Source organism: Mangifera indica, chromosome 4 (genome assembly GCF_011075055.1).
Source record: "Mangifera indica cultivar Alphonso chromosome 4, CATAS_Mindica_2.1, whole genome shotgun sequence".
Taxonomy (NCBI): Eukaryota; Viridiplantae; Streptophyta; class Magnoliopsida; order Sapindales; family Anacardiaceae; genus Mangifera; species Mangifera indica.
In genome coordinates, this window is record NC_058140.1 from 12,009,551 (window position 1) to 12,035,035 (window position 25,485).

General features: G+C 32.7%; 5 protein-coding genes and 1 long non-coding RNA gene across 8 annotated transcripts; 2 read left to right on the top strand and 4 right to left on the bottom strand.

Moving 5' to 3' along the window:
• Positions 1-4,537: 4,537 nt before the first annotated feature.
• LOC123214294 lies at positions 4,538-5,140 on the bottom strand. The gene has a single exon (XM_044634058.1). It carries the CDS (start codon positions 5,138-5,140, stop codon positions 4,538-4,540), a length of 603 nt encoding a protein of 200 aa, XP_044489993.1.
• Positions 5,141-7,313: 2,173 nt separating this feature from the next.
• LOC123213434 lies at positions 7,314-8,310 on the top strand. Its single transcript, XR_006501702.1, has 2 exons — positions 7,314-7,781; positions 7,861-8,310. It is a non-coding gene; the product is annotated as an uncharacterized LOC123213434 (long non-coding RNA).
• A 677-nt stretch (positions 8,311-8,987) lies between these two features.
• On the bottom strand, positions 8,988-9,902 carry LOC123213425. 2 transcript variants are annotated; one of them, XM_044632860.1, is made up of 2 exons: positions 9,771-9,899; positions 8,988-9,656 (listed from the first exon to the last, which is right to left on the bottom strand). In XM_044632860.1, exons 1-2 carry the CDS (start codon positions 9,864-9,866, stop codon positions 9,150-9,152), a joined length of 603 nt encoding a protein of 200 aa, XP_044488795.1. In that variant the 5' UTR covers positions 9,867-9,899; the 3' UTR covers positions 8,988-9,149. The 2 variants fall into 2 exon arrangements, with proteins under 2 accessions (XP_044488795.1, XP_044488794.1); XM_044632859.1 differs by having other exon boundaries at positions 8,988-9,902.
• Positions 9,903-13,953: 4,051 nt separating this feature from the next.
• On the top strand, positions 13,954-16,730 carry LOC123214704 (pentatricopeptide repeat-containing protein At2g15980). 2 transcript variants are annotated; one of them, XM_044634654.1, is made up of 3 exons: positions 13,954-15,546; positions 15,640-15,715; positions 16,556-16,730. In XM_044634654.1, the coding sequence occupies exon 1, from the start codon at positions 14,019-14,021 to the stop codon at positions 15,459-15,461; it is 1,443 nt and encodes a 480-aa protein (XP_044490589.1). In that variant the 5' UTR covers positions 13,954-14,018; the 3' UTR covers positions 15,462-15,546; positions 15,640-15,715; positions 16,556-16,730. The 2 variants fall into 2 exon arrangements, with proteins under 2 accessions (XP_044490589.1, XP_044490590.1); XM_044634655.1 differs by having other exon boundaries at positions 13,954-15,480.
• On the bottom strand, positions 16,491-18,183 carry LOC123214705 (CASP-like protein 5C1). Its single transcript, XM_044634656.1, has 3 exons — positions 17,815-18,183; positions 16,982-17,114; positions 16,491-16,889 (listed from the first exon to the last, which is right to left on the bottom strand). The coding sequence occupies exons 1-3, from the start codon at positions 17,949-17,951 to the stop codon at positions 16,695-16,697; spliced, it is 465 nt and encodes a 154-aa protein (XP_044490591.1). The 5' UTR covers positions 17,952-18,183; the 3' UTR covers positions 16,491-16,694.
• Positions 18,184-20,710: 2,527 nt separating this feature from the next.
• Positions 20,711-24,388, bottom strand: LOC123213182 (mitochondrial import receptor subunit TOM6 homolog). The gene is made up of 2 exons (XM_044632561.1): positions 24,088-24,388; positions 20,711-20,926 (listed from the first exon to the last, which is right to left on the bottom strand). The coding sequence occupies exon 1, from the start codon at positions 24,263-24,265 to the stop codon at positions 24,101-24,103; it is 165 nt and encodes a 54-aa protein (XP_044488496.1). The 5' UTR covers positions 24,266-24,388; the 3' UTR covers positions 20,711-20,926; positions 24,088-24,100.
• Positions 24,389-25,485: the final 1,097 nt, after the last annotated feature.

Below are 25,485 nucleotides of genomic sequence, written 5' to 3' on the forward strand. Positions count from 1 at the left end.
CTTGGAAAACTAACACCCACACCTTGGAAGTCGTGTTTGCTTTGGCATGACCTATCAAACCTAAGAGTTATGTCAAATTTATTTTTGTCAATCAATAGGTTTAGTGAAACCGTTATAATTAAAAGACTCGGTAAGATGATCAAAGACTTTTTGATATTAGAATATATTTAAATATATTATTTCTTATGATAAAATAAAACTTAAACCTATAATTTTCTGAGTTAGGATATATTATAAATATACGTTTTTTCTTTTTACATTATTATATATTAATTTGTATTTCTTATATAGAATTTATGATATGTATAAATTCATGTATTATTTATATAGTTTAATATACTAAAAATACAATATTTATTTATATTTTAATTAACTTACATCTTTTAATATTTTTAATGGATCGTACTAGATCAATCCGTAAACTTGACCCTAAAACCTGCTATAGTAACAAATTGTATCCTTACAAGCCATACCAAAAAAGAGGGGTTCGGGTCATGCTATAAGCTAACTCAACCCCCTTTGACATGTTTAGTTACATATATTTTTTATATGTAAATAAGCCAATTGATAAAACCTTAATTAACGTAGGGTTCTTTTGTGTTACTTTCCGAAGACCAAGAGACAAAGGGTTTTTCCCCAAACCAGAGTGTCATCGAGTTATTTAGAAAAACAAAGGCTAATTCAGCCCATACCTTACCCTTTCCCAAATGTAAACGCAAATTGAAATTAATCCCTTCATGGTGAAGAAGATATTTCCAGATTGACCTTATAAGATTTCTTAATTATTTTTCATTAAACTATGCTTAAAAATTTCAATTTATTATTACATCACCATCCTTCCAAGCCTCTCAAAAGCTACAATATTAATGTCAAAATTCGAAATATGCCCATTTAAAATTAAACTATATTCTAATTAGACTATATTTAAATTAATTAACAATTAATGCGCGTGACGCACTAAAATCTCAACATTAAATAAATCTTAAACCTTCCAGCCAGAGACACCATTAGCAACCTGCAGAAGCTGATTATCTCTTTGGTTTCATCGTCATCCTCTCCTCGCCGGAACCTGAAGCCCCGTAGGAACTTCAAAGCAACCTGACGGAGGCATCTTGGTGGCCGCAGCTCGATACTTGAAAGATGGTTGTGAGGTTAACTTAGGGAGAGCTGAGTTAGCTTTTATGGCTAGCCAACACAAGTCCTGGAGCGTAAGCGGCGACTGAGACATGGAGAGCGGCAGGAGGAAGTAAATTTGACCAAGTTGGAGCTGCTCTTCTTCGGCTAGATGGAGGACTTTGAAGCCGATGAACATGGACTCGGAGCTGCAAAGGTAGAAGTTGGGGTTCTGGGAGAGGATGTGTGAGGCTTTGATGGGCTCTCTGAATTCCTGTAGCCGTCCATCCATGTGAATAATCTTGGCCGTGAGTTGCCTCCACAAGCTGTTGCAGCCACCATTTTGTTTTGTGTACTGAATGGATATTGCGCAATTTCCCATTGATTGCTATTCTGTAAAATGGAGTTTGTTGAGTTGAGTTGGGGAAGGAAGTAGATAGAATCTGAAATATATATAGGAAGACTGAAAGAAAAGCAAAAGCTAACTGGATTACAATATTGAATTTCCAATGGTAACTTTCTATAATGCATATAGAAAGTTCTTAAATATCGAGGCCCACTCTTCCAAACTTGGATATTTAAAATACTTAAAAATAAAATAAAAAAAATTAATTAGTCAAATTATGATTTTATCCAACACTTCAAGGACTATATGGGTATAGCTAAAACTCTGAGTTATATGTTTGTATACGATAAGTTAAGTTAGATTTGAATTAAATTAATCTAAACTTAATTGTTAACTTGGCTGAATCAAACGCAAAATAAACTGTTATGACTTGAGCTTAAGACCCAACCATGGTTTTGAAAAATCTTTTAAGCTCAAACTCGAATTAAGTTTTTTTAATTATAAAGAATAGTTTTTTATGTTTTTTTTTTTAAGATACGTTTTCTACTTAAAGAAAACATGTACAAAAGCTTATTTGCAAAAAAAAAGAAAAATGATATAAAAAAGTCTATTTATAATGAGTGGGATAAGTAATTTATATTACTCTAACTTAACACGAGACAATAGAATTGAGTTAAGTGTGTATTTATAGTGGATAGAGTGGATAGTTGAATATATACTTTTTTAAGCGGGACTTTCGTTACTAACTTTACTCACTATAAACACACACTTAACTGAATTTTATTGTCACACATTAGTTATGAAGAATATAAACTGCTCATCACACCCATTATAAATAGCTTTTCTTATTTTATTTTTAACTACATCTCAACTTCTTTCATAAATAGATTTAATAGTAATAACTAAATTTAATTTTGTTATAGTAATGAGTCAAACTCAAATCGAGTTTATACTTGACTCTATAAAAACTCGTTGAGCTTGAGTCTAGACTCAAACTCAACTCCATTGAACTAAGCTAAACTTGTGTAAACTCAAGCTCGAACTTGACTTAATTTAGATCCATCCCTAATACAATTTTTATGTGTTTAACTCAATGTGGGATGTTTGCTACCCACTCCACCCACCATAAATAAACACCCCATTTTATTGTCTTATCACTCACTCTGCTTATTATAAATAGTCTTTCTTTTTTTTTTTATTTATCATCACATTTCAACTCATTTCATAAGTATAAATTTAATAAATAAATTTAATTTTGTTAGATGAATGAATCAAACTAGAGCCTATCTCAAGCTTTGCTCTAGGAACTTAACTCAACCTAGATTAAAGTTTCTCTATTGGCCAAACGACTATTTCCCACCCAAGGTATGTTGTAATGATAAGTTTCCACCATTTAACTATAGAAACACCAAACACCCACTCATGGTTGGTTAAATTTAACAAAACTCTAACGGTGGTAAGGGTAAAATCATCATTTTCTCTATAATATTAAAAATAAACTAAAATAGAATCTACTTTTGCCCCCCTAAACTTTAAAAACTAAAATTTTCCCTCAGCCTAAGTTTTAAAAAATCACAATTTCACCCTAGGGTTTCGTTTTGAAATCTTCGACGACATTGCCGATGACCTTTCCCTCCCGAAGCATCCTCTCCTTCCGACGATCTCTTTCCTCCCATTTGGACGCCCGATCGGCGTTAGAGAAGTCGTGGAAGACGAAGTTCTTCGTCTTCCCAGTCATCGTCGTTTGGGAAGATGATTTCTCTTCCCAAATGACGAATCTCTACGTCAGATGGGTTGGGGTAGAGTTGAGGAGGGCCGTCGGTGAAAGAGAAACCGTCGGGAGGGGAAGACGGCCGGCGATGGTGTCGGAGAAAGTGAAAGGGTTTGGAAATAAAACCTAGGGGGGGAATGCGATCATTTCAAACTTAGCTTTGGGAAAAAAATGTTAGTTCTTAAACTTTTATGGGGGGAAATGAGATTAAATTTACCACCGTTAAGGTTTTGTTAAATTTAACCGGTCATGGATGAGTATTTGGTGTTTCTATAGTTAAAGGGTGGAAACTTATCATTACAGCATACCTTGGATGGGAAATAGTCGTTTGGCCTTCTCTATTATATATCTTTTTTCTCTAATGGACATTTGGTTTAGATAATATTTTATTATAAAAATTGAAAAATTATCTAAAAGATAAATTACTTAGAAGATTATCGAGTATAAGTGACTACTATATTTAATAAAATTTGATAAGTATAAATAATTATTGTGTTTGATTAGAGGTAATAAAAAATATTAGTATATTATTTTACTTAAATGTTTTTTTATAAAATTATTGTAAAATATTTTTATATTACTTATTATATTAATTAAAAATGATGTTATTTTTCTCCTAAAAAATTAATAAATAAGAATATAATTATAATAAAATCAATATTACTTTATTAATATTTTATTAGCTAAGGGAAGATATATTATCTGTCACATAACTATTAGTAATAAAATATTATTATAAATTTTTATTATTTATAATTTAATCAAGGTAATATAAGTAATAAAAAATAAATTAATAAGATAATATTTATTTACCAAAAACCATACGGCCAAAATAGTCATGTAACTTTCTCCGGAGATGAATGTCACTTCAAAGTCCAGATGGAGTATTAATTAACGTTTACACTTCAATTACTTTAGACTAAGTGTGACCATGAACGAACTCAGCTCCTTCCTCAAACATGCATGTCACTTCTCTTGCTCCTTCAATAATCAAATTCTATATCTAAATCTTCAGTGATAATCTATAGCTGAAATAAATGGAACATGAGTGTTTGGCATGATGGAAGACGAGAGAAAATGAAAGAAAAAATTTGGGGAGTAATTTAATAAATATCCCATCGCCGGAGAAAATTAACAAAGCAAATATTAGAAAATTTATGCCCTATATTTTGATTTATGACAAAACTCTAATATTCATTCAATTTCCGTCTCAATCAAACTGCAAATATTCAATTTGCATACAGTTAAATGTATAGCCTTCAAATTTGAAGTTACTTTCAAAAGGATATGTTAAAACCTAATTATGATCATCTAGTCTGGCCATGATCGTATTGTTCCTCTATAATAATGCTCAACTTTGTAGCAAAATTACCTCTTCCCCGGCCACGATTACTGCTACCTTGGAGTCTCTGCCTCACCGTGGATCCTCTACCACCACCGCGGACAGCACCTCTACCGCCATGTGCAACTCCACTGCCCATTACAAGCTTTGGACTAGCCGGATCCAAAACCCTAGGGGCAGTAGTATTATACATTAAAACATCATCTTTTTTCACCCCACACGACCCACAAAACTTGTTGTCGCCATGGCCTCCACCGCCCTTCCTCTTCAATGCCAAGCTCGCCTTCACAGCCAAAGACGCCATCTTCTCCCCTCTGAGCGGACTCTTCAACCAGCTCACCGGCAAGGCAAAGTAAAGCTGGCCAGGAAGAAGACCTTCATCGCCATTAATAGCTGAAATGAAGCTGTCGAAGTGCATATCATCCATGTTTGATAAAAAGCAGCTAGGGTTTTTCTCTAAAACCTGTGAAACCTTAACTGGAAATGCAAATTCTTGAAGCCTCCCATCTTGCAGGATCACTTTGGCCGTCGCTACATTCGTTGTTTTACACGAACTGCAAATTCCCATATGTTTTTTGACGATCAGTTTCAAGAAAATTAATCAAAAGCAGAGATATGAGCAAAAGGGAAGAATCTGCAAACACGTCTAGATTATATAAATTAATGGATTTATATTATTCAAGTAGTTGTTGGCTTATGCGTTGAAGCAAAGTTAATAAAAAATACATAACACATTCTTTCATCCATTCCACAATGAAATTAATTATTGAATAATTTGTCTTAATATTTTGGACCCATATGTCTAAACCATCAAGAAACACGCAATGTTCATGGATTTTTAACTATATTTGGGAGGTTTCTTCGTGATGTGTGACGTGATTAAGTGAAGGATTAGAAATAATTTTTTGATTAACGTTGAATATTCCTCAATTAATTTTAAGTACTTGTTGGACGGTTGGACATGAAGTCATTTCAAAATGACATGGATGATGGATTCAAGGTCTGAGCTAGAAATTAGTAAATGCATTGCACAAGCAACAACGAAAACTAATTTGGCTCCACAAGCAGTTTGGAGGATGTGTTTGAAACTCACTAATAACATATTAACATCAAAATCTTTACTTGTTCTAATGGTTGTATGATTAATTAGGGTTTAACCTATTATTGATTTAATTTCAAAAAAGCAGTCTGACCTAAATAAAGTTTTGTTATTAAAAAGAAAAAACCTAATTTTGTGATAACATTACTTTATTTTAAGTAATTAGGGATCTTGTCTTCATTAATTAGACAAGTAAATCCGAAACACAGTGATTAAATTCATACCAAATAAATTAAGATTTAATAAGTATAATAAAAACTTAAACCAAGATTTTTTCTTTGAAAATAAATTATGATACTATTGTTAAACGATCAAAACTATTTATAGAACCCATATACATTGTCTAATTGGCTTCTTTTTTGTTCTTAATTTATGAAAGAGTTTCCATTAAAAATATACAATGATTGGATTAAATTCTAGTTGGGTCATCCATGAGACCGGCAAGACGAACTAGTCAAAAGAAATATTCTTCTTTATACAAAATTAATTTTTTAATTTTTAACCGATGGATCGAATAAGTTAAAGATTTTTCAAATAAATTATGAAACTTCATGTATATAACTTCAAGAATAAAAAAAAAAAATGGTCATGATAATTGAAACCAAAAGTTCTTACCTCTTCAAATAAGAAATTAGATGATTTCTTCTTCATACATAGTTCTTAATTGGATAAGAATTATTTTATTCAGGATTTATTTTAATTAATAACATAATTTTATAACATTTTTTATATAATATTTGAGCAAATACGGCATATTTTCCCTCAAAATCAAACTTGCAGGTCTTCTTTGTCACTTTCAATTTGTACAAAATTAACACATTTTCAACCTTCTATGAACTCTTTTAAAACTAAATTATTATTTTATTTGAATTACAATATTCTATATTTTAATTTTCAAATAAAAAAGATTCTCAAACCATTGGTCATAAGGAGATGACTTTTTTACCATTTGGTGATCTAGATAAAGGTGAAATAATGGAGCGAAAATATTATTTTTCACCCAAAGTTTGATGAAATGACAAATTTTTATCCTTTCAAGTTTTAAAATGTCAAAATTTTTATTTATTTTCTATTTCTATTAGTAAATTGTGTAAAATATAAAGACATAAAAATCATTTTATATATTTTTTTTATTTTCTCTTTTTTGTTTATTTTTTATTTACTTTTTCCCTTTTATTTTATTTTCTCTTTTCCAAAGTTAAGGGGGTAAAAATAATTTTTAAAAATATTAAGAGTGTTAATGATATTTTTAGGAGAATTTTGAAAATTCAAAAGAATTTAAGGATGTTTTATGATTTTAAATATTCATTATGCCTCTAATTTAGGGATGGATTCGAACTGAGCTTGTTTAAGCTCAGTTCATTCAAGCCCGAAACGAGTTAAAGGTTCATGAGCCCGAACTTGAGCTCGAGCTTTAAGCCGAGCAGCTCGACTTGGCTCGCGAGCCATGTATTCTTCACGCAAACCGCATTGATTTTGGTTGGATTAAAAGAAATGAAAATTGGTGGCTTTCTTCACTTTCATTCGTGTCTATCTTCTAGTCCTTCATTACGACTTAAAAAAAGCTCCAGACTACAGCATTGAATCTTATGTTCTAGCCTCAATTCTCGGTCGACAAGGATTTCTCGGTGGAACGGTTCATGTTTTCCATTTTTGAACTTTGATTTTGTTAATTTTTAGCTTAAATTTGTTGAATTGGGGGTTTTATTAGGGTTTGTGAATTGGGGGTTTTATTATACTTGCTTATTTGTGTTGTAGGCTTGTTATTGTGGATTTCGTTTTATTGCTTGTGATGATTTTGAAATTGGTTTGTTTCAATTATTCTAATTAAACATTGAACTCTATTTTGAAATTGGTTTGCTTATTTTGGAGAAGAACCGTATTTTGTTTTTGTTGTTTTAGTGTAGAACCAATTTCCAGAAGATTATCTATTGAATATTTATTGCTGTTGGTTTGCTTATTTTGGAGAAGAACCGAATATTTATTGCTTATATTTGTTGTTTTTGTTGTTTGAAATTGGCTGGGCTTAAATCTGTGGAGGGAGTTGCAAAAGAGCCTTCGAATTCAAGTTCAGATACAAAGAAAAGTGAAAAGAATTTGACACCGGAAGGTTTGTCTGTTTGTTTCCCTTTGTTTGTTAGAGAATTATAATTTCATTTTCATTAACTTGCAAAGTTGAATTGCTGCAGGAAACCAAGATTCAAAGAATCAGAAGCCAAAAACAAAGTCGAGAAGGAAATCATCGAATGGCAGCCTTGGCTCACCCGTATGTTCCCCAAAGATGGGAATTGAATCTGAATTTGATTGCCCCAGAGGAAACCAGAAGTCAAATCTTAGTATTGAGTCATCATCTCAGGATTCCGCTGGCAATCCGAAACAATCTGGTTGAAAAAAGACAAAGCAGCATGCTGGAAGTGAGGCAAGACAGAAGATGAAGAACAAACAAAAACAGCAAATAGATTAAAGTTTGGAAGGAAATGAAGAAGAGAAAGAATGAGATAGAAGTTCAGGAGGAATATAAAAATTTGTAAATTATAAGTTTTAACATAAATACATAATTATCTGAATGACAAAAGTGTAATTGTGTCTAACTTAATTGACCTTCGCTTGCCATTCTGGTTAGCCATTGCTTAGACCAATAATGAAAGCTCGTGAACAGCTCATTTGGCTCAGCTCGTTCAACATATTTGAGCCGAGCTCATGAACAGTTTGTTAGGCTCGGATCATTAAGCATGTTCGATCGTAGCTCGTTAACAGCTCGTGAGCATATAGGCTCGTTAAGATTTTTTGAGCTAAAGCTCGTTATGAGCTCGCAAGCTGACGAGCTTGAGTATGAGCTGCCCTTTCTCTCGGCTCGTCGAGCTCAAGCCGTGGCTTGAGTTCCATAAACAGTACCAAGCTGAGGTCGAACTCATCTGAGTTCGGGCTCGGTTCGGTTTGAATCCACCCTTACGCTAATTAATTTAAAAAATGATAATTACACCTCCAAAAATGGATTAATATGTGATATTCCAAAATTGTTTAGATTTTTTATATTTTTTAAAAGATTAAGTAATAAATTTTTAAAACAGTATTGATAATTTGGTATTTATATTAATGATAATTTTGTAATTTTAATAAAAAAATAAAACAGTTATTTTTAAAAAAATTAATAGATTTAGTAACAAAAGTGGATGGCGGGTAAGTATTTAACTTTTAAAAATTTAAAAATCGAGATTTATCGTTTCATCAAACTTTGGGTGGAACATAGTCATTTGGCCTAAAATAAAATTAAAATTTTAGGTAAGTGATTATGCTTGGAAGACCCACAACAATATGTTAATTTTTGTTTCAACCCCTAGAAAGGATTAGTACTAGGAATTTCCCCTTAAAAAAGAAACCAATAACATCATTATTGAAAGACCCACAACAATATGATAATTTTTCATATCATCTGGTTTCAGACAATTCCCCCGTGCCGAATATCAATTGTGGATCATCATCCTCTCGACATCAAGGACCCAATAACCCCCGCAATAAGAGTGGTGGGATCACCGAGCACGGCAGAAATCACGAATTGCACAGCCAAACCAGCCAACTCGCAACATTTCTGCACCTTCCCTTTCCTCTTCTTGTGATGGGTTTGCAGAGTATTCTTCAAACTTGGAATTCTAGTCTCCAATCTCCTGATTTTCCCATGTCCATAATACAACTCATGCCAACTCTCCACCAACATATCCTTCACACATGCCACGTGCAAGTTATACTTCTTGCACGTCGACCTGTAACTCCAGCTCCTACCTTTGCGTCCACATTTGTGACACGAGGAGCTCACCTTCCTGTACAAATACAGCTTCACTTCGCCGTCATCCAGCACCATCGGCAGTTTCGCACAGCAGGGATGAAGGTCGAATCCACACGACTTGCAGTGATAGACAAAGCCGTTAACGTCCCTCTCGCAGGCGTTGCAATATCGAGGTTGGTCATCCGGCGGCCGTGAAAGGAACTGGAAGGAGCATTTGGTGTAGAAAGGATGAGAGATTGAAGGGGTAGGAATAGCACAGTGCATGTGAAGATCAAAATCACAGAAGGAACACTTGTAACGCGACCCAATTCCTACCTCTTTACAGCCGTCGCACTTGAATGGAGCTTCATTGTACTCGAATTTGAGCTTGTGTTGAGGGTGGCTGCAGTGGGAAATTTCATTATACTTCATGGTAATGCCTAGCCTCCATGAAATGAAGAGATAAGGTTGTACATATATATAATGAGATTGAAAGGGAATAATTGTTAATTATTAGAGTCTTTTAATTGAGATTAATTTGGCTTGTGGATGAAGCTAAGTAAGGAATTATGCTTGGGAGATGGTGAATGAAGGAATCCCCACAAAAGATGAGAAAAGAGAGAGAGACACAGCATATTGAGCCGTGTCCCACGTAATTAAGAATAATTATATTCGGATTTCACACTTTAAATCAGTTAGTGTACATGTCAAATTTTGTATAAACAAATCCTGCAACTGCATTAGCTTGAATGAATATATTATAAATTCATTCCATTAAATCGAATTATGAAGAACAAAAGAATGGTTTCTGGATTTATCCGAAGGAATGTAAGAATTATGGTTCAACTTTGAATAATCAATGAATAAATTATGGGGATTTTTTTCTTTTTATCAAATGAATAAACATAGGGCTTATCTGTATGACTTCGATTATGGAATAAGAACAAGGCAAATAAAAAGTTGGTCTGGGCCGGATTAGTAAAGATGAGAAAATTTTTGTTAAAATTTTTAATTATAATTAAGGGTAAAATTGTTATTTTAATAATATTATTAAAATTATATATAATTCATTATTATTTTTTCCCTAGGTTTTACAAGCTAACCATTTCACCTATGTCCAAAGTTTCTTAACTTTAAAAAATCACTTTTCTCTCCCCAAACCTAGTGTTTTCATATTTTTTCAATTTCAATAGCCCTCCATAACTTTTAAAAACTACAGTTTCACTCCCTTCTTGAACTTTAGTTTTTGACATTCTCTTTGTCCATCTCCAACGTCCTCTTTCACTTGAGCCAAGTTGACATCAATCTTGCCTTGCCCGAGCTATCCACCGACGATGCGAAAATATTGTACAATGAAAATAAGTCTTTTTGTCGCACCAAAGATGTCTGTGCAAGGTGTGACAAAGAGATAGAAATCTCTTCATCACACAGTATTTTCATATTGTTGGTGGATAGAGCGGCAAGATAAGGTTGACATTGGCTCATCTCGGGCAAAGGAGGATGCCAGATATGGATGGAGAGGACGTCGAAAACTGAAATTCAAGAAAGGGGTGAAAATACAATTTTTATAAGTTATGGGGACAACTGAATTTGAAAAAATATGGAAACCCTAGGTTTGGGGGGGAATGTGATTTTTTAAAGTTAGGAACTTTAGATATGAGTAAAATGGTTAGTTTTTAAAACTTAGAGGGAAATAATAATGAATTATATATATTTTTTAATATTATTATTAAAATAACAACTTTATCTTTAATCATAATTGAAAATTTTAACAGAAATTTGTTCATAAGTGAGTGTTTAAGTTTTCAAAAATTAGAGAGGGTTACTTTAGGATTTCACTATACCTTAGGTGGGAACAAGTCATTTGGCCTTGAGGTAATCATATGCTTGGAATTTAATCTTTAGTCTCTTTAGCATAGAGGTAAAGCATCCAAAACATGATAGCTTGAAGAATTCAATGGAGGACTTTTATTTTGATGATGATGATGATTACTATTTCTACCATATATTTAATAAACATGATTCGGCTAGAATGGTCATCAAATCCTCAACATAAAGAATAAATTCTCAAGTGCAATCTGATTTATATCCATTGATCATGCTGCCATGATAAAGAATAACTTTTCTTTTGTGAATATAGATGTATCATCTTCTTCATGGAAAGATAGTTAGGTAGGATTACAGAATTTTTCAAAGTGTATATGCAATCTATTTTAAAATTTAGAGTTCTCTTTAACTCGTATTGAGGAAATATGAATAAATTATTTCAGCATTGGTACAAATATATTAACCATAAATTCACTTAATGTGATTTACCCTTCTAAGATTTTTGATATCGTATGCATGTATGCATAAATATATGTATGTATGTATATATGTATGTATTACACTATCCAACTATATGATTGTATCTTCAACTCATAGGAGTGCTTGAAAATTCTAAAACAATAAAACTATTGTTCACTTATTTTGAATACACAAATGATTATATATTTGATATATATCATCACGTGATTAAGTGATTTTGAATTAAAAAAAAACTAACTCTTAATCACATGATAACACACATAAATATATATTCATTTGTGTATTTAAAATATGTACATATAGTATTACTCGTAATAATGACTATTGAAATTAGTAACGTGATTTTATGACTATTATAATATGAGTTGATAAGTGGAGTTAATGATGAGTCAATGAAACTATTTTAGTGAGTGTTAGAAACAATATATTTTTTACATGGAGTAAGCCCCTGTCAGAGAGTCTATATCTACAGTTATATTATTTGTATTGATTATTACAAAATATTAGCAAGTAATACAAAGAAGTAATTGAGAGAGGTTGGTTACCTGTATTCAGTCTTTTATGTATATAGAGAATGAAGAGGTAGGGTTGCATGCTATCGTGTAATGCTGATTTCCTAATACAACAATGTATCTCTAGAGATTTATCCTTATTCTAATTCTATAAAAATATAGATAATTATATTTACATAATTATGATTTGGTAGAAAATTGTAGTTTTTTCATGTTGATGAGTTAAACTATGCTATCTAGTTGAGCATGTCTCATCTTCCTTAGAATGATTAATATTATTTATTACTCAATTCTTGAATGATCACAAAAAAATCAACTCTTCTTTTAAATTTGTTGAATAATAACATATTGTATAGTCGATATCAAAGATTAACAAAACTGATAGAATATTAAAACTTTTAAAGTGAAGGCTCAAGTTTGAGTCTCTTTCACACTTATAAAACTTTAACTTATTTAGTATAATGTAGGTCTTATAAAAAGTTGAGTTATCTAGTAAAATAGTTATAAATCTAGTTACTATGTCTCAAGTTTACTTGTCGAACAAATACAGACGGGTACTATTATAAAAAAAAAAAATTGTGTACCCTGACCTATAGACCTAGTTTTAAGGCCTAGATCATGTATAATTTAAGTTAGGTATTTAAATTGATACACAAATTATTTAGATATTATGTTTTCAACAATGGCCAAATGAGTATTTCTCACCCAAGGCTTAGTGCAAACTCAACTTCTTACTTATTAATTATTAAAAATCTAAATACCTATATGTTTATTAAATTTGATTGTCAAAGGTAAAATTGTCATTTAATAAAAATATTTTTAAAAAAACTATAAATTCATCACGTTCGCCCCCCCAGGTTTGAAAACTAACAATTTATCCTACCTTCCCTCACCTAAAGTTTGAAAAACTTACATTACCCCCCTAAAGTTTTTGTAGCAACTGTCGACAGCCAGAAACAACAACATTCTCTCTCCCTCTCGACTTGTCTCTTAGGCGCAGTCTCTTTTTTTACCATCATCGGTCGTCCTCTCCCCTCACTAGCTAGCTTATGATGAGATTAAGATTTGAGTCTCTTTATTGCATGACAAAAAGATTTTGGTGCCCAGATCTCGATCTCATCGTACATTAGCCAATAAGAGAAGAGGACGACTGATAATAGTTAAAACTGGATCGCAATTGAAATAGAAGTTAGGAGGAAGGGAGAACGTTATCGTTTTCAACTACCGACAACTGGTGTAGAAACCCAAAGGGGAATTGTATGTTTAACTAGGGGATTTTGTTAATTTTTAAATTTGGAGGTTAGAAATGTGATAAATTTTTAATAAATTTTTAGTTTTTAAAATATTTTTATTAAATAATAATTTTACTTTTGACAATAATAATGAAATTTAATATAATAATAAATATTTAAATTTTTAATAATTAAAATATAAAAAATTAGGTTTATACTAAATCTTAGTGAGAAATAATTATTTGGCCATTTTCAATTTAGAATTCATTTATAATTCTCAAATTTTAAATTGAAACAATTTTTTTGGTTTATCTAGAGGAATCAACACGCTTGATTGTTCGTTGACTGACCAAAAGATAATTAACGCTTGAATCACCTATTATTAGTGAAATAAAATAAATATATAATTTTAAAAAACACACAGAGAGAGACAAGCACAACCAAAACTAAACTATGTCGTTTTATTTTCAGTTGTACAAGGCTAGAAGCAGTAGCAGAAGCAGAAGCAGAAGCAGAAGCAGGGGCTTGTAAAAATGGCAGTTCGAATCCTCAAACACGTATGGTCTTCAATCCCAAACTCCCTGTTTTTGTCCCAATTTTCCACCTCAACACCGGACCACCTAATCTCCACCATCGTCTCACTCCTCACCCACCACCGCTCCAAGTCACGCTGGACTCATCTCCTCTCACTCTGCCCTTCCGGTTTCACACCGTCCCAGTTTTCCCGAATTGCCCTTGACCTCAAGAATAATCCCCATCTTGTCCTCCGCTTTTTCTCCTTCACGCAACGCAAATCTCTCTGTAAACACGACTTCAACTCTTATGCTACTGTCATTCACATCCTCTCTCGGGGCCGCCTCACGGCCCACGCCCAGAATGTTATCCGGGTCGCCATTAGATTGCGGGAACCGAACCCGGTAATGAAACTTTTTGAAGTTCTTGTGAAAACTTATAGAGAGTGTGGTTCAGCTCCTTTTGTGTTTGATTTGTTGATTAAGTGTTGTTTAGAAGTGAAAAAGGTTGAAACTTGTGTTGATATTGTGAGAATGTTGATGTCTCGTGGGCTTAGTGTGAAAGTTTGTACATGTAATGCATTGATATGGGAGAGTTCTAGGTGGAAAGGAGTGAATTTTGCTTATGAGACTTTTAGGGAAGTTTTCAGGTTAGATTATCAAGAGAGCAAAAGCAGTGGTAAAGATTTGAAAATGGTTGTCAGGGTTAGGCCTAATGTGCATACATATAATGCTTTGATGGTGTGTTTTTATAGAGAAGGGTTGTTGGAGAGAGTGAAGGATATATGGGTTGAAATGGAGGGAATGGGATGTAAAGGTGCTAGTTATAGTTTTGGTGTTTTGATGGCTGTGTTATGTCAGGAAGGGCGGATGAGAGACGCAGAGAAGTTATGGGAAGAAATGAGAGATAAGGGTGTAGAGCATGACGCGGTGGTGTATAATACTATTATTGATGGGTTTTGCAAAATTGGAGAGATTTGGAGGGCTGAGGAGTTTTTTAGGGAGATGGAGTTGAGTGGAGTTGAGAGTAATTGTGTTACTTTTGAGCATCTTGTTAATGGATATTGTAGAGTTGGGGATGTTGATTCGGCAATTTTAGTGTATAATGATATGTGTAGGAAAGATTTTAGGCCAGAGGTTTCCACAGTAGAGGTTTTGATTAGAGGGCTTTATGATAGGAGAAGGATTTTTGAAGCATTGGAGATTCTGAGGCTTGGAATTGAAAAGTTTGGTGTATGTCCTACAAAGAAAAGCTATATGTTCTTGATAAAGGGATTGTGTAAGGAACAGAAGCTGGAAGAAGCATTGAAGTTTCAGGCGGAGATGGTGGGAAAAGGATTTGAGCCAAGTTTGGAGATTTACAATGCTTTTATTGATGGATATCTAAAACAAGGAAATGTCGAAGTGGCAAATATGCTGAGGAAGGAGATGTTAGAAACTCAAATGAGGCATGAAGAAGTTTAGATGTTTGATTGTTGTAGAAGTATGTAAATCATTACAGAGAGTAGTCACCACTTATATTTGAGTTAAATTGTGTAACCTATATATGGTGTGTTATTCTTTATAGTAGCACACTCAATTTTCTTATGAAGCAAAGAAAATAATTTTAATAATTCCTGAACTTTATCTATGGATGCTTTAGGTGAATGTTTGGGTTGTGGACTTCTCATCTGATTGATGCAAGTTCCTTGTTCAAGGTGAAGTGAATCTTGATACAGGTAATGTATGCCCTTCAATAATTTCTCTTTAGCAATTTGATTTGAGTTGCTTATTAAAGAATAATGAAATTTTTTAAATATAATGTTTTAATACGTTTGGGATCATAAACAAATATGCTTTTAATGTGAGCCATAGTTTAGCAAACTTGAGGTTAGACCTCTAATTTTTATGACAGACTACAGATTATACAAGATGAAATGACTCTGAAATTTTTTGATAATTGACTTCAATGATCAATGGTATGGAGTGCACTTAGCTTGGGTCCATCTATGATTGGTTTGTTTTCTTCCCTCTTCCCTATCATGGTCTTCTTCATCTAGGCTAGAATGAACTGATTTTCTTGGTAACATTTGAAGAAATGGGCTAGTGGTATCATCAATCCTGGAAATATACTTAATTCTCCTCTTTGGCTCTTCCCTGTGAGATTTTTTTTTTTCTATATTAATTATACATCTGAATCTTTCAATATGGATCATAGTTAAAGCATTTGTTTAATCAACAGATATCAACAAGTTCACTTCTCTTCATGCCAGAACATGTTATAATACCTTGCATCTGGCATTACTTGGATTTGGAGGTTGATGAATACTGTCTCCTTTTGTGAATAATTATCTTCAATGGAAGTTACCGAATCTAACGTTTGATTTGATCTACAAATTAAGTTACTTGTTCATGCTTTTGCTTAATTAAGAAGCCATTTCATTTGGTTGTGTCCAGTTATTGCCCAACAAAATCTGACACAGCTTAAAATTTTCAAACATCAGAGATAGACAGTGAAAAAATTTTAGCAGAATTTTCTTGTATTGGTACTTGAACTGCATCTGTTTTTATCGTTACAGGGGTGAAACAATTCCGCTTTCCAGAAACTACTTCTTGTGTACAACTTTGCAACTGTATCATTGATGATTATGAAACTTTGAAGGCTACTAATATATGAACGGAACCACCATTCTGAACTTTTGAGATAGACTATCAGAATCACAAAGATGGGATTAACCAAAGATTGAAAAGAGACGAAGCCGAAGAAAGAAACCAAGTCAAGAAGGCCATGGCAGCAGATATTTGATATCTACTGCAAAACTCTGGAGGGCAATAAGCACCATCGGCTTGAAGTAGGAGATCAACAACACTAGCTGTTGAGCATGCTGCAGCTAGTGTAAGAATTGATAAAACCTGTCAAGAAATTTCGTGAATTTCTTAAATCTATTTGCCAGTGAGAGATTTATCATCATCCAGTAGTAAGTAAAAATGGGTATGATACATACCCAATCTCCAGCAACAATTATCAGGAGAATCCCGGCTTGTCGAACGGGGCGTTTCATCAGCACAGAGTATCCATCTACAATCGCCAAAGTAAAACTCCAGGGAATGACCAAACCCATTATTGTTACCAAATAGCTGAAATTTAAACATCGATGTTACTAGATAGACCATGAAAAGAGAACAAAACTGGAGATTTAATGGAGATATGAAATGATTCTGTTGATAAGCAACTGATATTGAGAGAGTCAAACTCAGTTTAAAAACTGTGAAAAATGCCAACACACAGTTAAGAATGTGAATTTGACAGGCCAACCATGTGGGCATCAATGAAAAGAAAAATAATGAATTAGGGCTAATAGACCAAATCTATTACTTTAATGCTCAAGCAACACTAAATTTCAGGCTTTAGGCCTGGCACACACCGCGATCAACTTTTTGAGGACCAATATGAACAGATTCTTGATCATCAAATTGAGTTACATGATGCCAGAGGTCATCAAGGGTTCTTGTTTTGATATGATATGAAACCAAACTGCCTAAAAACTTGGAGCTGATGACTGACTAAATACGTATGACACAAAAAATTGCTCAAAGCTTCATAAAGTGCATCTAATGATCATAATCAAACAACAGCCCTACAATCAAATCACCAAAAAACAAAAAAGAAAAAACGTATTAAGAAACCAATCTGATGTACTGAATTGACCGATGCACAATTTTCTTCTCAATCAGTGATCTGAAAATCTGACCAAGTTTCATCTTTTATGTATCCAACAAGTTAATAAGCAATAATGAATCCATAATTTAAGGAAAGGTAGAAGGAAAGAAGAGATACCAGAAAGAAGTATAGCTATAGAACTCAACACCTAAAGACATGAAGAGAAGAGAAGCAGAAGAGAAGATGGTCTGGCCTAATCTCAAAGAGAAACTGGCACTGGTTCCAACAGAGCCAGGTACTTGTTCCGTCGCCATCTATGCATTGAACCAACACTACTACTATTATTATCAGTTGGGTTCTTCACATTGAAGCTCATCTTCATCCTTCAACTTTCAACCATGCCTGCCTCCACCACCACTCTACAGAACATGTCATCTAGATTTGGTTGCAAAACAGTCCCCGCCAGAGAGAAAGAGAATGAAAGAATGCTGGAAAACCGGCAAGTTTACAGGGCAGACTTTGAACTTGTGAAATGAAATACTTTTGGTTTAATAATTTATAATTTATAATCAAGGTTTTTCTTTAATTATGGTGAAATTGACACTTGTGTTTTGTAATCTTTGTTCTTGGGTCTCGTCACATATGATTGCTGTAGGTGGGATTTGTGACTTGCTTTTTACTTTTTCTTTTTTCTAAAAAAAAAAAAAATTATGTGAAAATAATATATCCTACCCTTTTTTTTTTTTTATAAATTCTGATAAGCAAAATATTTTCAAAGTCTAACAGGACGTTGACCCGGTAAGACAGATTTGGTACCATCAGTGATTGAATTAATAAACTGTTTAAATAAATATTTAAAATAATATTCAATAATTTAATATAACTTACCATTAAATATATTCTCTAAATTATATTAATATAAAAATAATATTTGATATAATGAGATACACACACTATGTGATGATTCTTCCCATTTTATACAAAGCTTGAGATTAAAATTATAAAAATTTTCAATTTTTATGTCGGAGTGCTGATGTGTGCTTATGATTGATTGGGTAAAGTCATAAATCGATAAAATTCCGATATTTGGAATGATTTAATTGGGGTCATATCACGAATAAAAAAATTATAATAATTAGAGTCTGATTTACCACGATGCACTTAGCAATCTGTTTTATGATAAGTTTGGATCAAACATGCCCTTAAGTTTCAATCGGGTTGGTCTAAATCAATTGATTTGATCCAAATTTTAAAATCATGGTGATAAAAAATCTCAAATTTATTTTTGATAAGATCTATATCTCTCTTATAAATAATCTTTAGAGTTTGTTTATCCAATTGTTAAGTCAGGCAATTTCTATTTCTCGAAGTAAAAGATTTCTTCTAAACAAGCAAATGCAAATCATACTCAACCATTTTATTTTATTTTATATTTGCCACTTGCAAGCATATGGTTAGGTTATTGAAAATTTCCAAACACCTTATGGAAAATAACTTTCAAGTAAATTGTTATTTCATACTTGATATTTGGGAAAATCACAAATTCTTACCCTTTGAATCCTTAAAACTCCAAAACTTATTTAAAACGAAACTTTATTGCCTAAAAACATCATTTCAAATTATTACATCATCCCTAACTATTAAGCAATTTGAATTGCACTATCCAAAGTGCAATCTTACGAAATAGCTTTTAGTTTAGTGTGACTCTGATCAAATCCGAAAAATCATTTATTTTAAATATCTCGAATTACATCCAAGTTGTTACTTCATTAATCCAACTTACCTATTGCAATTCTAATTAGATCACACCGTACCAAAATAATACCTAAAAAGGTGCAATTTGTCAAAATTTTTATATCTTGCAAAGTTGAGTTCTATAGTTATTTTTTAATAACAGCATGCAATTTGGATGAAAATTTAAGGTTGGTGACAACTGATTTCTAATTTGTATTCCATACGGTCTCAAATGGTTGGTAAGAGATTGGGAACATGGAGGAGTGGGATCAAAAGTGCTTTTTTAAAAATCTAGAAGCACTTTTAACAGAATAGAATAAACTTTGTAAATATTTTAGCAAATGAAGAGAAGAAGGTGAACCAGTGCTTTTAGTCTTTAAAGGAGGGTTGTGGACATGCCACTTGTCAACCATTTAAACAATCCCTTGCTAGTGGGAAAATTGCAAATCTTAATTTAGTGATGAATCCTAGTTACCTATTTGATGTAATCCTCTCTTGATCACAACCCACAACTAATCAAAACATTCATCCTCAAACCAATCCATTCCCTCAAATTTTCATGGACTATTTAATTACATAATTGAAATTAAAATGGACAAATGGAGAAAAGAGTGAATTATTTTAATGGTGACAATTCATGGTTGAGTGAATCGGCAAGCACCCATTGGTGGGTGGCAGCAATTATCCACAAGTCTTATCTTATTACTATTTCTCTAGACCAATCTCCAAACAAGACTTCGAAGAGTTTTTGTAAAATGAAATACCAAATGGAGAACAAAGACTTCAATTGGAATGAGTTAATGCAAATGGAAAATGAAAGCGAGAACTCAACCAACCAAGGATTCAGTCAACTTGATACATCAACCAGGAACTTCGAATTTCTTGCTATTAAAGAATTGGGTGGTGAAATAATTCCTTAATTCTTGCATACAAATTGATTGGTTGCAGAGGTTTGTTTTGATTGATTTCACTTTCAAAAGTCAAATCACAAACAAAGAAGAAAGCGACTCGGAAGGCTAGGTATAAGGTTATGAATCAACTACAGGTATGTGATTCGTTTTATCAAAGCTGACAACCGGGACTCTTTATCATCTATCCAATGCTCACCAACTCATTTGTTGAGTGCATCCTAATCCTATTGACTATGTTTTGAATGAACTTGGCAATTGCTTCACCCAGCAAACAGTCAAACATAAAAAAATCAGAAATTGGAGCCCTTAAATGGATGAAGGTCGTGATTGATTTGTTTGGAGATTGAAGTATAGCCTCCAACATGTGAAAAACATGATAGAAAATAATATTCATGGGAAGAAATTAATTTGCCAATATTACTACCTAGTAACAGAAAGTATATTCAATAAGATATAAGACTGACAAATCCTTACATAATGTGAAAGGAACTAGGCCTCCAAATTATGGACAGCTATAGGGACGGTGCCACAAAGCAAAGCAACGACATATATAACCTAATGCAAGGAAAAGTAGACCTCAACTTTTCCCTGGTTCAAAAGCAAACAGACTTCTCCATCCCTGTGCTTCCTCTCTCTTACACCAACTGCACCACCAAACAAAGAGTCGGAAAGAGATACATCAGCAACTATAATAACCTGATGTTATACTGTAGACATGAAAAATAGAAATCCTTGATAGAAAAAGAATTTGAAAAAATAAGAAGTCAGTAAAACCATATTCTTCATGAAAGAATGCCTCATTCCTATCCCCACAAAACTGATAAAAAAAATGCAATTATTCTGGATATCAAACACCCCAAAAATGTCTATAATCAATGGTCTCACCAAATGGAAAGAATAGGATAAGCTAAAACACAATTTCAGTACAACTAATTATTTCACTGTTTGGGCAACTTTCACATTCACAGACAACTGCTAATCTAGGCGGCATCCCTTTTAGGGCAATCATACCATTCATATTAGGCGAGTGTTTCTTGATCATTCAAAGCAGATCACAAGCATACAACAAAAGAGGACATTTTACATAAAAAAAGTGTCACTAGCAAAAGGAACAGAAAACCATGAAAGTTAGGCTCAAAAGTCAGATGAGCAATAATAGTGAAGTATATATCAACAGTTCATTAAGATTGAATACACCAATTCTCAAAGCTCCGGTGAGTAGATGCCATCCTTTACTTTTCTGTTTTCCCAAGTCAATAGAAGCACATCAACCACACAAAATACAAATAAAATAACAAGGTGACAAGAAGGCATGGACAATGAAGTATAAGAGTTGCAGTAGTGTGCTGAGAAATAAGAAGCATAAATGCCATGTAGACATCAGACTGCTATATAGACAATGTATTATTATAGCTTCAAAAGTTTAAACAAGTACCACGCCAAAAGGAGAACAACATAGTTACAAACATTACAAATAATGTAGCATAAATATATATCCAAGTAAGGTTGTTAGGAACCCAACTCTTTTCAACCAAAACACAAAATTAAAACACAAAAAACATGATAAACTAAACTATTTCATTAACCAAAACATTACAATGATAAACCAAACAATTCGAGGAGTTCGGAGCGTCCCATTTTCCGGTCATTCGAGGCATCGGAGACCTCCCTAAATCAGCCAAAGATGGCTACCCTCAAACCAAACCCTAATACATTTTCTTCTCTCTCTCTTTTAAAACCCCAAAACATATATTTATAATAGAAATGGACCATTGGATTGAGGACAAATGTCCCAATCCTAACAAAGGTTCCCAAAAGAACTATGACCACAAAGGCCACCTTTACAAATAGAACAAATTTGGAACAAACCAAATGAAAGATATTTCCATTCAATGGAATTTAGATCTCTTGGTATCTATGCCAAAAGAATGCATATCCATGCAAACAGGAGATAAAGAGATATCCTAGAGGAAGCATGTTCCCAGATTTGCCATATAAACTTAGCACAATAGCAACCTGCAACTACTTCCACCACTCTAATCAAACGAAAATTGGAGAAGAGAAACAAGAACTTTCTAGATGCATTTGTATCACTTTTCACTAGCCACCGACATTTAGGGCTGGATTTGAGCCAAGCTTGTTTGAGCTCAACTTAAACGAGCTCAATTTAAGCGAGCTTGAGCCTGAGAATTTAATATTTTCTAGATCGAGCTCGACTTTAGAGGTGTTTGGCTCGTCAAGCTCATGAGTTTGAAAAATTCAATACAAAATGACGTCATTTTGACCAAAATGCATTAAAACAATATCATTTTAGTACTAAATCGAACTTAAATACCTTTGAAACGAGCTCCAGCTTGGCTCAACTCGAATCTAAACCTACCCACATTTCTTAAAACAAGACATGATCATAACTCCAAAATCAGAGACGAAAAGCCAAGTAATTACTAAGGGTGCATTTTGTTTGAATAACGTTTTATTACTAAAATTGAAAGATTACCTTGAAGATAGATTACCTAGAAGATTACTAAAAATAGTTATTTATTACTACAGTTGATAAAATTTAATAAATTTGATAACTATAAATAATTATTGTGTTTGATTAGATGTAACAAAATAATATTAGTACATTATTTTACTTAAATACTCTTGAGTATAATTATTCTAAAATATATTTTTTATATTACTTATTATATTAATTGAAAATAAAATTATTTTACGCCTAAAAAATTAATAAATAAGAATATAATTATAATAAAATCAAAATTACCCTAAAAATTTTTTAATACCTAAGGTGGAAGTAGTAATAAAATTACTATTTATATTACCTGTCACATTATCATTAGTAATAAAAGATTATCATAACTTTTTATTACTTATAAACCAAAAAAAGTGATGTAAATAATAAAAGATAAATTATCAGAGTAATTTTTATCTTACCTCAACCAAATGCCCCCTAAGATTTTTCATGCGAAAATCTCCCAATTGTTTTAATTTTGGTAAACTCAAGAGCAAAGATAGCCACACAACTGTACCCTAAAGTAAGGCAATGACAAATATCACCCCTAGTCAATGCATTTGCTACTATCGAACAAAATAATTATAGTCACAATCACTAAGAATTTTTCTTCCCATACTAATGCTCCTACGTAGGTATTAGGTTTAATCTACATCGTAAACTTAGATAGCCATTAGGTAGCCCTTACAAAGCAAAACTCTGTTAAAATCCAATGGCTTCCTATAAATTACACATTGCAATTTTTTTCTGATAATCGACTTCATTAAAGTTGTGTCAAAAATCAAAGATACTTGACACGGCATGCACAAATAAATAAACAAAATTGAAAAACTCCAGCACTCCCTACTAGTTTCATTGCATAAACTTCTCCATACTATTCTATCTTACATTGTCGCTTAAATTAACAAAGCACACTCCCCAATTTTTACTCTTTTACTTTTATAGTGAATGTGTATATCCAAACCTTTCCCACAGAAGCGATGCATGCCAATTTTCCAATACCACGTTCATCACACTACCTCTTGTGGAGATTAAATAAGAAAATTAAAACTACAATTCACTTATAGACCTGTAAAATTTATATGCAACTGCAAATAAAAGGTTTAATAAAAGAAAAAAGACAATGGAGCAATCTAAACAACAACATTTAAAAAAATGAAAAAAATAAAAGAAACAACTAATTCCTACTTCATCACGAAACGAATAACAAAACTCATGATAAATACAACCCAAAAAAAAAAAAAAAACACTTCCCAAATTCACCCTAAATAAAAGATTTAAAAAAATTACCAACAAGAGAGATCTAAAATTCGAGCTTGAGCTCTTCACTTTCACCAGAGAAGCAGTGAAGAATGTAGGGAGTGACTCGAACCACAGCGACCCAGGCACCGAACATGGCCACGTGGGTCCGTAGCTGCTTCAAGGCCGCCGCCTTGTCTGGCTTGCGCATAAACATTCCTGGAAACATGGTTTTTCCTTCTATATGCCCTTAACCTAAAACCCTAGATGTGTTTTGTTTTGCCTCTTTCGACACACCTATGCTTCGTGGTTTAGTCTGCCAAACGAAATTAAGAAAAAGGTTGTGGCACGTGCCAACAGCCTGCACAAGACAAGTCAACAGCGTATTTTACCCGCGCATCGCCATTTATGTCCCGAAGTTTTCAAAAAATTATTCAACTCATATATTTATTAACTAACAAGCTACCCCCTTATGTTTCATAAACATGAAAGTGACCCAAATGTCCTGATAATTATTAATTTTACATTATTGTTTTAGAAACTACAGGTTTGGTGAGTATTTTAAAGGGCCAAAATCAAGCTTTCGTTTTACATCCTTGGTGGAATTATCCTTATAAATCATTACTTGAAGTTGGAAGTCTTGAATAATGTTTTTTTTTTTTTCTTTAAATTTTCATAATATATTTTTTTTAAAAAAAGTCTTTTAACTTGTATTATCTTATAATAAAAAATAATAATTTTCAAGTACAAATTTTTTTTAGCCAAAAGTCTTATGCTCACCCAATGTTTGGTGTAAATAAAACTTTTACCTACAGAGTTTCAAATACTCAAATATTCACTCGTCATCTAAATTATATTAAAGTTAAGAGTAAAATTGTTATTTAACTATTAATATTAAAAAATATAAAAGTTTATATCAATCTCCTCTTGGTTTAGAAAACTAAACATTTTTCCAATAGTAAATTTTGAAAAGTTATCATTTTCTCCCTTAGGTTTTGAAAACTAATTCAGAGAACGACAACCACTCTCTCTCTCTCTTAGTGATGCCTCTTTCAATGAATGAATTCAAACGAAACATTCGTCTAGAGAATGAAGTTGTTGTCTATAAAAATCATCTTCGTCTAAACAATTCATTATCATCAAGATGAAGACGATTCTCTAACGAATCATCTTAGTCTTTGCCTGGACGATGTTTTTGTCATCTAGATGAAGGTTTCGTTTGGACAATATTGTTAGAAGAGAAATCGCTCAAAAGGAAGAAACATCATAGAGAGAGAGAGAGAGAGAGAGAGAGAGTAGTCATCGTTTATTGAAAATTTGTTAGATTATTTTTCCAAACCCTAAGGGGATAATAGTAACTTTTCATAACTTTAACCTAAGAAATATTATTAGTTTTCTAAATCAAGGAAAAAAATGATGTAAACTTTTAGGATTTTAGGGTTTAACAAT

What these genes read in the sequence shown, in the direction of transcription:
- LOC123214704 (XM_044634654.1), top strand. Translation starts at nt 14,019, where the DNA reads ATGGCAGTTCGAATCCTCAAACACGTATGGTCTTCAATCCCAAACTCC.
- LOC123213182 (XM_044632561.1), bottom strand. Translation starts at nt 24,265, where the DNA reads ATGTTTCCAGGAATGTTTATGCGCAAGCCAGACAAGGCGGCGGCCTTG.
- LOC123214705 (XM_044634656.1), bottom strand. Translation starts at nt 17,951, where the DNA reads ATGGCGACGGAACAAGTACCTGGCTCTGTTGGAACCAGTGCCAGTTTC. An exon ending in TATAGCTATACTTCTTTCTG is followed by an intron (nt 17,115 to 17,814) that starts GTATCTCTTCTT and finishes TTTAAATTTCAG; the next exon opens with CTATTTGGTAACAATAATGG. An exon ending in TAATTGTTGCTGGAGATTGG is followed by an intron (nt 16,890 to 16,981) that starts GTATGTATCATA and finishes ATTTCTTGACAG; the next exon opens with GTTTTATCAATTCTTACACT.
- LOC123214294 (XM_044634058.1), bottom strand. Translation starts at nt 5,140, where the DNA reads ATGGGAATTTGCAGTTCGTGTAAAACAACGAATGTAGCGACGGCCAAA.
- LOC123213425 (XM_044632859.1), bottom strand. Translation starts at nt 9,866, where the DNA reads ATGAAGTATAATGAAATTTCCCACTGCAGCCACCCTCAACACAAGCTC.